At 34.0% G+C, this 12267-nt stretch overlaps 1 protein-coding gene across 1 annotated transcript in view; it reads left to right on the forward strand.

The window, feature by feature from the left end:
• Window positions 1-1873: 1873 nt before the first annotated feature.
• Window positions 1874-12267, forward strand: part of ano8b (anoctamin 8b) — a 30095-nt gene continuing 19701 nt past the window's right edge. Inside the window, exons 1-2 of the mRNA XM_082156355.1 lie at window positions 1874-2198; window positions 10742-10852. Of these exons, the coding sequence (XP_082012481.1) occupies window positions 2039-2198; window positions 10742-10852 (271 nt within the window). The 5' untranslated portion in view covers window positions 1874-2038. The remainder of the gene's footprint in view (window positions 2199-10741; window positions 10853-12267) is intronic.

Raw genomic sequence — 12267 nt, forward strand, 5'->3', positions numbered from 1 at the left:
GAATAGTTCACTCTTAGCCTATGTTTTATGGAACAGAAAACGAAAAGTATAGTACATTGTTGATGCTGCCATACTGTTACTAGGGACTTAAAAATGTGTGATTTATTTAATGCAACATTTTCTAATTCCAATTATTATACGTATAGTTTTAAGACTACATTCAAGACTTGTATTAGTTGAGAGACAGCATGTAATATTTGTACACTTGAAAATAAATTAGTCAAATAGCAGAACTATTTAAATTAACTGCAAATTTGGATATTTAAAAAACATATACTGTACAATATAGTTCAAACAACCAAAAATGCGGATTCCACAGTGTTTACCTTCTAGCTTTATTTGATATAATTTCTCTATTTTTATTTTTTATTTTTTTTGTGGTGGTGGCGAGATTGTGCATGTTTAAGTAATGAGCTTGATGAGTAAGCAAAAAATGCTTATTGCTTGGTTTAATGTCAGGTGAGGTTTGCTTTCGAAAGCAATAAGGCAAGACTAAACCTCTGGTTATATTTCATCTGAGGATCAAATCTTTAACACCTTTTTTTAACATTCTATGCACTTGATTGTCATTATATGACATCTTTTTCAGCAAAATTCAGAGTATAATTTAGTACAACCCGAATCAACTGTGTTAATGAGATCATTTGAAAATGGGGTGTGAAGTTTGCAGATAATACTTGGATCACGTGTGTTTTATTATCATTTACTTTTTTTGAATATCTTACATTATTAAAAAAATGCAGACCTGCATTTAAAAAAAAACTAAAACTGGTCAATGTTAATATAATATAAATCCCAGTTATATATTTGGACAGTAGATCTTGAGTCTGAAGAAACTGATGCCTTATGCTCTTTTGTTCAGAGAGAGGTAAAATAGATCACCTTCATACTGAAATATTCAGCTGGAAAGATATTTTTGCATTAATTAATAAATAATACCCTGCTTCATCCTTTCGGACAGGCTGTCTCATTTTAGTCCCACAGAAATATAGAGGGGAAAATGTGACTGCACTATGTTAATCATTGTTATGAACATTCATGCAAGAATTAAGTTATTATAAGCAAGGATGCAATTAAAAGCAGTTTTACTGTAAATTACTTAAATACTTTAGCAAGTTGACACTTGCTATTGCTATTTTATTTTAGTAGCATTTGCTATTATTTTATAAAGCATTTTAATGAGATAATATTAACTGAGAGACCATGTAATATTAAATTGGACTATTTAAAAGCGAATTACATGTATGTTCCCATAAACATTAATGTAAAAAAAAAAAAAACCTAAAAAAACTTGTTGTTCATTTTCACAATTTACTGTATTTAAGTAAAAAAAAATTATATTATGATTTGTTCTCACTTACTTAATAACTATAACGTATGCAGGTTTCAGTTGGGGAAAACTATTTCAAATCAGAAATTGCTTATAAATTTCACAATTACAAAGAAACTACAAGTAACCGGTTGAAATAAATGTGAAGTTAGAAAGACTGAAATAGTATTTTCTTGTAAAATGTAGCCTACTTCAGTATTCTTTGTTTTATTTACAATTTCAAAAAACATTTTACAGTTTGGCAAAAATGAAGGTGATAAATATTGTGATAATATATTTAATATCATACAAGTCAGACAATTTCTTTAAAAACCTTTAGCCCGAAAGAATTATAGAGTTTTGACATATTAAATGCTGAGGTTTGATAAATCAATACATCAATACACTCATGCTGAGGTCAGCCAGCTAATGCATGTCTCATGAGAAGGTGGCCGTGTGAGTAGGCTAGTCTGTATCTAAGAGTATTTGAAAGCATAGACAGACGGAGAGAGGAGGTGTATATCTTCCCTCGTCTTTGTCCCTCCTCTCCTCCACCATAGTAGCCTACTCCTCCTCACGCCGCAGTCAGTCTCTCCTCGCATCCCGCTGCAAACAGGATGACTCACAACAACCTTCACTTCACCCTCACCTTCATTTAACCCAGCCAGTGTGTATCCATACACACTGCGCCCCATTTCTACATCATTTCCCCGCGGAAACAGCAGCAGCATGATGCCCGACGCGACGGCGACCGCTGCTGCATCTTCGGCGAGCAACAGCAACATCAGCAGCAGCGACAGCGAGAGCTCGCGGCACAGACACCGGGCGCAGGGGGACGCGGAGCGGCCGGAGCAGCAGCACAGCGCTGCCTCTCAGCACACATTTTTGGGTGAGTGTGGAGGGTCCGGAGAGGGCGAATATGGACGGGACAGGTGGATGTGAGGCTGGCATAAGGGACAGACGGCATATCCTTCGGGAAGAATGAACAATGCGGCGCTTTGTTATGCTCTCTGCCCCTCATGTCTATTATGCTTCCCCGATACATACAACTATCCCTGCTGATGTACGTGTGGCCTATAGAAGGTCATGCGGCAGCATCACTTCAAATGCGAGACTCGAGCTTTAGTCTACATAATGTGGGCCATGCGCTACTTTTTTGCGCTCGATTAGACCATTTTTTACGGGCCTTTGGGGAGGTTCAGGTTGTCCGAGGCGCTTATGGCTGAAACGATTTTCTGTTTTACAATATTGTTGCTGGTTTTGGGTTTGTTTATGTTTGGAAGGCCTTCTTATTGTGGCTTGTTGTGAACCATTATACAACAGTTAGTTCGAATCGAATCTGATTGAATGAACGCATTTTCAAGAGTGCTGATATTTTGTCCAACGGCATTGGGACTTTTATTATCACTGTTGGTCTCTGTATAATTGTGGTGTGGATATTTTGAATGATTTGAACTATATCTTTATCTTTATTGTTACAGTTAGCGTCCTCAGTGCAAACATGCCTTAAGTCCAGCATAAATTCACCCCAACATAACAAGTAGTGCAATATGTATCATTAGCCTATTAGTCCAATCAAGGTCTGATTTCACCCATCAGATATTTTAAATAAAAATTGATTAAATGCTTCTTAATCATAACCAAGTGTAGAAAGTATGTTTGAGCAGCTCGCACCCAAGCTCCGGTGGATTCATTGTTATGAACGCAACTAATTTATTTGTCTCTGAGTAAATTAAATTTCTCATGATTAACATGGGATTTATTAACTTTATACAGTTCAGTGTGGCTCTCACATTTAAGACTTGGCAGAAAACTATCTGTTTCTGTTCATTCAGCAGAGTTCATGTTCATTCTGTTCATGATACATTTTTATATTGATGTTGATGCATTGTCCCAGTCTTAGGGTTTTCTCTCATGAATGGCAGCAAAGTTCTGTTATTTTGCCAGAAAGTGTGTTCAGCAGCTTTCTCTCACTAGCGAAGAAATCGAAAACCTGGAGTGGATGAGTCTTTTTTCTTACATGCGAAGCTTGATGCTTTGGCTTCTTTTTGGAACTTTGCTTGTTGTCAGTCTGTCAGTCATCTGCTCATTTGTTCAGTAGCCTTTTCTGCAGGTTACATTGTTAAACCCCAAGTGTGTGTATGACTGAGTCATTAAATCGTTCACTCAACTAATTTGTTCAAAAGGATTAATTCAAGAACGGAAGCATGCTAGGTTTTCTCTGAGAAAATTGAATCTGCTTTTGCTTCATTAGGATCTATTGCACCCTTAAAGTGGAGTTGGATATATCATAATAACTAGTTCTGAATACATGAATGACCAAGCCAAGTTGTATTTATGAGTGGGGAAACTCGGAGTTCTAGATGATAGACAAATTGAGTATATAAAAACATTTATTTGTGAAACCATAAATAAGTGATAGAAATTAATATTTTATTGTTCACAATATAATTCTTTCATATTGTTTAGGCCAGGTTTTTTGGGTTTTTTTTTTTTTACTGGGGGTCTCGGGACCCTCAGGGGCTGCAAGGTTTAGAGAAAAACTTGTAATAAAAAAAAAAAAAAAAAAAAAAATACATTTTGTTGAAATATATAAAAAAAAATTATTAAAATAAAATAATATAAATTTGATGTAAATAACTAAATAATACATATAACAGTACAGTACTAGTGAGTAGACAAAATGTAATAATGTAACACTAGAAACTAAATATGTTCAAATTTATTTTACACATTTATAATGTTAATTTTCACAGTATAAATGGGGTCTTTTATACATGAAAACATATATCACACAATGATCATATTTGGGGGTCTATGGCATCTAAAAGACTGAAATCCCTTGGTTTAGGTTACTTCCCTTTTATGTTTCCGACTTGAATGCGTGATATTTCATAATAACAACCCAACCCAACCCAACTCTGAGATATGACTTTCCCAGGTGCTCTTGAAGGCAGCATCATTTTGATGGTAGTGCAAAAACAAGCAAAGTAACTGGTAATACTGTGTCTAAATTGTAAGTTGCTCAATATCTACTTTGTTTGGTTTATTGAACTTTTGTATAAAAGCAATATCTCACCATTGAGAGCATAGGTTTGTTTGTGATGATGTATATGTTGGGTGTAAAGACTTGGTGTATCCTGGACTGTATTCTTCAGTGTTATGCAGTGGGCTTTTGACATCAATAGTTGGGCAGAAAGAACTCTGTATAACTGAACCATTAGCACTCACATCATGATGTCATTGCCTCAGTTGGTATTTCATAAGCTAAACGAAAGGCCAGCAATTTGATGATGGATGGCAATTTTAGTAACTGGTTCTGGTATCCATTTTATTGTGTTTATTTATTAGAGATCTGTTACTGTTGTAAACAGGTTACGTCGACCCTAATCTCTTTCAGTGGTAGAACGGTTGTTATGTTTGAACCTCAAGAATACCAAGCGGGTTCAGATTATTATTTTTGTTATGTAGGTTTATGGCAAACCTAAGCAAAACTGTTTTGAAGAGTACTTGTTTTCTTACAGTATGACTATCTTGTTTACAGCTGTCTTTAACAGCTAAAGATCTCATGTTTCAACTCCAATGTTTCCAAATGACAGACATTTACATTTCGAGATGACTCTCAGGACTCAAGATGAGGTTTCTCTCCTTCAACATCTCATAATAACAGCTGTTGTTATAGCTATGAAAGTGTGTTCCTCCTCACATCACATTAATAAACAAATACAGCATTCTTCAGAATATGTGTAACACAGATCATATGAGGCTGAATGTAAAAAAAAAAATTCTATGATTTATTAATATTATGTCATAAAGAACTGAGTGTTGTTTAGTAGGTTTAGTTTTGGGAAATACAGTGCAGAAATATTTGAAGTTGTCGCTCTCAGGCCACTGGGGAAAAATACACTGCATGGCAATAGAATAGTTATGCATCTATAACTGTGTGTATAGTTATTCATTCTGTGTGTACAAAATAATTCTATTTCAAATAAATACTGTTCTTTTGAACCTTCTGTTCATCAAAGAATCCTGAGGGGAAAAACATAATGGTTGCCGCAAAAATATTAGGCATCACTGATAATTATAGAAAATGTCTTGTGCACCAAAATTATTTAAATTGTAATAATATTTCACAATATCACTTTGTTACTGTATTTTTGATCAAATAAATGCAGCCTTGGTGAAAGTAAGAAGACTTATTTTAAAAAAAAAATCATTAAAAAATGTATTACCGATCCCTTACCGAATTGTTGCATGGTATACAGTATGTATAAATGCGTAATATATATTTTTTTTATTAAAACGTTAAACAGTAAGTGAGCCAAGTAGAATGAATTCACAGTATTCATAAAACAGTAAGTGAAAAGGTCCTGGATGACTTACTACGTCCGTCGAGATTCTGAAGTGTGCATTCGATGTACACTTTACTATCAGGCCACAGGAAAGGATTTGTGAATGGCAACGCAACGCAACGCAACTGTGACAACATGAGGAATGTAGTTCATAATAATTCACACATTCATCATAGGAGAGCTGCACAATTCTGGATAAATTGAGAATCACAATTTTATTGTATTTTTTAACGCAGATCATAATTCTCCCATGATTCTGAATAGACAACTAAACAAAACAGTCTATTTAAAAAAATATTTCATTCATTTGAATTTTTTTTTTTTATCAGATTGAATGAATGATTCAATGACTCGCTCATAAAGACTTCACTTGTTTCTGGATGAATTAGCATATTTGAAGGAATCTTTTAAATCAATGATTCAATGATACATACTTTTTTTTTACAGTCACTTGTCGCCACCTACTGGTGTAACAGTGTAATTGATACTTTCTTTAGATGTTTAATAGGTGACTTACTCTATTTTGATCGCAACCGTAGACATCAGTGTTTACATCCGAACTATAGCCTAAACTTTATCCCAGTACTTCTGTGATAATTTGAATTAAAATATAATGATACTGTGTGTTTGAAAAGAGCTGTTTCATAGCTGCTCTCTCTGGGTCAGCGGCAGCGTGAACGTAGATTTGAATGTTCAGCTGTGATTGTTCTTTTCAAAGGTTTAATAGACATTAATAGACATTTAGGAATAAGATCGCATGGGTGTTTCAATCGAGATCACAATCTTTTGTTTAACGGTTGCGAAGTAAGTTTCAAACCAAATGTATTAGCCTTCCTACTATACAGTATGCGATTTCGGATGCAGTGATAGTCCCTAAATAACAGAATGTTACTATGCAACAAAAATAAATAAATATTGTGATATGGTGAAGTGGTTAAACATTTTTAATATTAGAAAAAAGCCAAATATGTTTATGTATATGTTTCAAAATATGAAAGACTGAATGAATTTCATTGTAACTGTTTGTTTCATATTTTCTTCTTTACATTCTAAAGACCTGACTTTCAGACATATTGGATGGTACTGGCTATTAAAGTCTATTATCAAGTGCCAAGCTTGTATTCAAATTCCAGCCCATTCAGTCATTCATAATTTCTCCTTTCCTTCACAATGCCCCATTCATTTGAGTAGATAACTATCTGCTTCACAGGAATTGCTTCGTGGGAGGACCAAATATATATTCTCAGTTGCAAATGAAACATTTGCTGTTAATACATGGCTTACTTATACATTGAAAATATGTTTTTCTGATTGTGATATTTAATATACTGTATCACCTCAGCCATTTCAGGATGCAGAATGTACTTTTAACAAATATTTTTGCTTCCTCATGTAGTTATTGTTGACTCAATTCCTGACCATGCAGTAAATTCTTCAATGGCTTTGTTCAAATGATTTTGTAATTACCAGATTTTTTTGGCTCATCATCAGTATGAAGCATTGCTGTTTTGCAGTTCTTTCAATTTCAGCACTCTTTCATTTCGGAATAATTGTTTGTAGCTCTCCATAATGTCTGGCCCTGATGACTCCTCTGATAGGAGAAGTGCACTTACAGTGGTGAATCACTGCAACATTTGAAAATAATCCAAAAATGGACTGGATTTTCCTTTGGTTGTGTAGTTTTTATGCGGTATCCTCCATTTAGAAGTTCACAGATTTCATTGCTTATTATTTGTAAAGCATTCTCTCTGCACATCCACAGATGCTATCTGCCATCATGTTTCTCACTGATGGGTTGCATTATGACAGCGTGGCATCACACCTGCATTAGGCTTTACACACCGGGTAAAAATAAAGCTTATAGAGTTGTAGGAAACTGAGCCAGTGAGCGCTGACTGATGATTGGCCAGATGTCTAGTGACATGTGTTATGCTGCTGTAGCGTTTAGATGCAAGCAAGATGCTCGATCGTGTTTCAGGCATTGTAAAAACCTTCCCTCTTACCCTTTTTGCTACATTGCTTTACTTCAGACAATGTACTAATGCCATCTGTTCTGACTAGTTTGTTTGCATTATAGTGGGAAATAAATGTAAATCTTAAATGTATGGTAAAATTGGATAGCTGTTGTTGCACACATCATAAAATACTGTTATATTGTTTCAAGGTATTATTAATATATTATATTTTTACTAAACAAAACAGTCTATTTAAAAATATTTTTAAAAAACGTTTTTTTTCAATCGGATTGGATGAATGATTCAATGACTCGCTGATAAAGTCTTAACTTGTTTCTGACTGAATTAGTGTGTTTGAAGGAATACATTTTTTAACAGTCAATTGGTGCCACCTACTGGTAGGGTGTAATTGATTTTTTTTTTTACTAATATATTTCATGTATATTTATATATATCATATATATTTTGATAATATACCGCACCTACTTGAACAACTAAAATGTGTATATGAGATAGGTAACCCAAAGAAATTAAAATTTGTCATTGTTTACTCCCCCTCATGTCCTTCCAAACCTGTGTGACTTTCTTCTGTGGACAATTAAAGAAGATATTTTGAGTGACCGTTGACTGCCATTTAATGGACCAAAAACACTGAGACATTTCTCAAAATATCTCCTTTTATGTTCCACAGAAGAAAGAATGTCATACAGGTTTGGAACCACATGACAGTAAGTAAATCATGACCGCTTTCATTTTTGGTTGAACTATCCCTTTAAATATAAAAACAGCATTAACAAACGATATCAGGGTAGGCCTAATGCAAATTATTGTACAATAATGCAATAAACATTAACATAAACTCCCTGATGTAGGCTACATAAACTATTTTAAAAACTAATCCATCAGTGATGCATAATGCCTCTGCCAAATTTTATATTGTAATCATTATGTTCACAACTTGTAATAATTACTTTAATCAGCTCATTGTTACTTCCTTAAAATAATACATAATGTTAGCTAATCACATGATTTGTCGAAGAACTGTATATTTCTGAAATATGGACATTACTTGGATATATGGACAAATAGATCAATGTAAATTGTAATATAGACATGCATTTTCTGTAAAGCTGCTTTAAAATTAGTATGATGTATTGTGAAAAGCACTATACAAATAAATGTGAATAGAATTCATTTCAATCAAGGCAGGGAATTTAGGAATGTTAGAAAATGTTCACAGTGAAATATGAATTATGTTAAGTTGTTTTTTTTCCTTCTCATTTCTGAAACAGATCTGTTTTTGTTTTTGTTTTCATAACGATGTGAACAGCACAAACCACATGGAATCTGACCATTTCGATTCTGATTTGGGCCACTTTCATATGTGGTCCTAAATCAGATACAGGTCTGATGTTTTGCAATGCGACCTCAGTCTGAACAGTCATATCAGAGTTCATGCGACTTCACTCTAGATCAACATTCTGCGCTGATCATGGGAGTCACTCCAAAGATATTACACACCGGTAGTTCTTTGACTTTGGAAGATGGCAGCGAAGTTAGTGGAGGGTGAGCTGTTATACTCATTGTATTTCAATGACAGCTCTATGCAAGCATATCAAATATAAAAACCTGTATGAGAAAAACATTGCTCTCTTTCTCCTCATCCTCCTTATCACCTCGCTTGCCTTAACTCATAAATGAACGCGTGATTTGCACCTCCGTGTTTACCTCCTGTGCTGCGTGCCGTCTGTCAGGTGTCTGCTTTTGGTTCTGTTTGGTTCTCTCGAATTTGATATTGTCCACTTTTTAAAATGTGAATAGCCAAATAATTTTAATAGCAAAACAAACAAATATTGGATCTGAGCAATAAATCAGAATTAAGCACTAATGCTTGCAGTATAAACATAGCCAATATTTTTTTACTAAAATATAATATTTATAATATAATATTAACTATTGTTGTTATTTTCTTATAAAATCCTTGATCCTTTACATTATGTAATAGCTATATGTTAGATATCAAGTGCAAACATTTAGGCTTTGGTGTTAGCAATATTTTATGATAACCTTTTCTTTCCCTAGCAGATTATTTAGTAGGTGTTGGACAGTGACCTGAGATTGTGTTAGATTTATGTAGACCGTGTCCCACTTTCTGAAGGTCATATATCAGTGAGCATGAAGCCACTGTGAGCAGCTGAACATTTATAGAGCGGTCACTGCCAAAAACACAACACCACTGACCAGAACCTCTTTATTTATCTTTCTTTCTTTCTTTCTGATTTTGACTTAATTGGATGAATTTGTTATTTTGAAACTAAAAACAATAAAAAAAACAATAAATCACAAATAAGATCTCTTTTGTGTAGTGTGCCTTTAAACAACATTGTTTAAACAACTGCATCGTCTGCCCCAAACTTGAGCAGTGCAATGAAACATTTGTGCCAGTAAGTCAGTCAGTAAGACTGTGTACTGTTTTTGAAAGCAGTCATTAATCCAGTCTTCGGTGTCACACGATCCTTCATAAATCATTTTAATATGCTAATTTGCTGCTCAAGAAACATTTCTTATTAATTTCAGTGTTGAAAACAGTTGTGCTGCTTAATATTTTTGTGGAAATCATGATAAATTTTTTCAGGATTCTTTGATTTATAGAAAGTTCAAAAGAAACACATTTATTTAAAATATAAACATCATAAGTTATATATACAAATCTTAATTTCTAATAATTCATATATTAATTTCTCCTTCTCTGAGCTTAAATACATTCATCCATCTTTCTGTGTCTTGTTTTTTTTTTTATAATATAAAATAAAAAAAATCTTCACTAAGATTACCAAGAGCTCACAACCCCAGTGACGCACATGTAGCAGACTCTCTGGTCTCTGAGGTCATTGTTCATATTCAGACACTGGCCGCTGTGCTGTCAGGGCTTCAGCGCTGGAGCATTCGGGTTGTCTCCTCTTCTCATGTTTCAAGGGGAGAGTGAGAGTGTGAGAGTGACATTTAAACTTGGCACTGTGAGAGAGAGGGAAAATGAACGGCTTGGAGTGAGTCTGTTTGTCCATAGCAACGTAGCGAAGTGACTGACGTTTGTTTTCTTTTCTCCTCCTTGTTGTGTTCCTCAGATAAGCTATTTGGAAAGCGGCTGCTGCAGGCCGGGAGACACATCATGTCCCATAAATCCTGGATGAAGACGGTGCCCACAGAGAACTGTGATGTCCTTATGACGTTTCCAGGTGCCTCAGATGCTTTCTTTCTTTCTTTCTTTCTTTCTTTCTTTCTTTCTTTCTTTCTTTCTTTCTTTCTTTCTTTCTTTCTTTCTTTCTTTCTTTCTTTCTTTCATCCATTATTTGTTTGCACACACTTTGTCTTTTTCACTAACCATGTACAAATTTGTGTGTTAAATCTGCATACGAACATTTTTACAAAATAAATCATGATTCGTCCACTGCTAACTTTCATACTAAAACTTATTTCTAAAATGAATAAACTAAAACCACATGTACATAAAAATCACAGTCTTGGTGGCCTTATAAACATTTTAAGATGAAATTGTATATGGAAGGGATAATTGACTGTGAAGTCAATTATCTCATTTATACCATGGGTGCCACCAGACATTTCTCAAATGTTTTATTTCAAGACATTTGTCAGGTTTTTGTCCTTTTAAACGCTCTTGTGTGTAGTCATTTCAATTGTTAATTACGAAACATAATTTTAGAGCTAATAACTGAGATTTGAGCCACTGAGATGCAAAATAATGCACTTATTAGAGAGAGAGAAAAATGATTGATTAATCATCTGATGCTCTGGTAATTTTTGACCCAAAAATCATACGTTTTTGTTTTATAATTTTTTTTTGCATTTTTTACTTCATCGGAATTGTACAAAACTTGGTATAGGTTTTGGCACTTTCTATTTGAACAAACACACGCACACGAAAGGTCATTTTTGACCACATTGAAAATGAATGGGAAACGAATTTCATCTAGTGGAAACGTTTGGTTCTGCGCTCAAACAAAATCGTACTAAAAAAGCAAATTTTTTGAGATATCAACAAATTTGGAACACTACTTTTTTCACATGTATGACTTTGATTTTCTCACAGTTTTAGAGTGAAACATGTTTGAGAAAATACGTGAAAAATTTAATTGAAAATAGTATTATAATAGCATTTTTCATAATATAAGTTTAAACTTCACTTTTTTCAAAGCTCATTTTTTGAGATATCAACCTCAAATTTGGAGCCAAACTTAAAGGTATAGCGGAGGATGTTTTACTTCCTGGTGGGTAGTCTAAACTATTGGTCCTCCTAATTGTCAATCATTCTGGTGAATCAATCAAACTTTTCAAAAAGTGGAGAGGGCGGGTCTTATCTAAAATTTGGAAAGATCCTCCGCTATACCTTTAAGTCTGTGCTCCAAAGCATTTAAGATGTATGAACGTTTAAGTTGGAAATTTTCAGGTCTACGCTCAAAAGGTGAATAAATGGACTATAACTACTGCATAAATATAATTTACTACCATAAAATCTCTAAAAATACAAAATATTAAATAAAAAAAACATTACTGAACTAAAATAGTAAAATAGTACATTCATTTCATTGAAGTAATACATTTCTTTTTTGTCGTTTTTGAGGAACTTTAAGCG

The sequence above is a fragment of the Leuciscus leuciscus genome (genome assembly GCF_965113295.1).
Source record: "Leuciscus leuciscus genome assembly, chromosome: 23".
Taxonomy (NCBI): domain Eukaryota; kingdom Metazoa; phylum Chordata; class Actinopteri; order Cypriniformes; family Leuciscidae; genus Leuciscus; species Leuciscus leuciscus.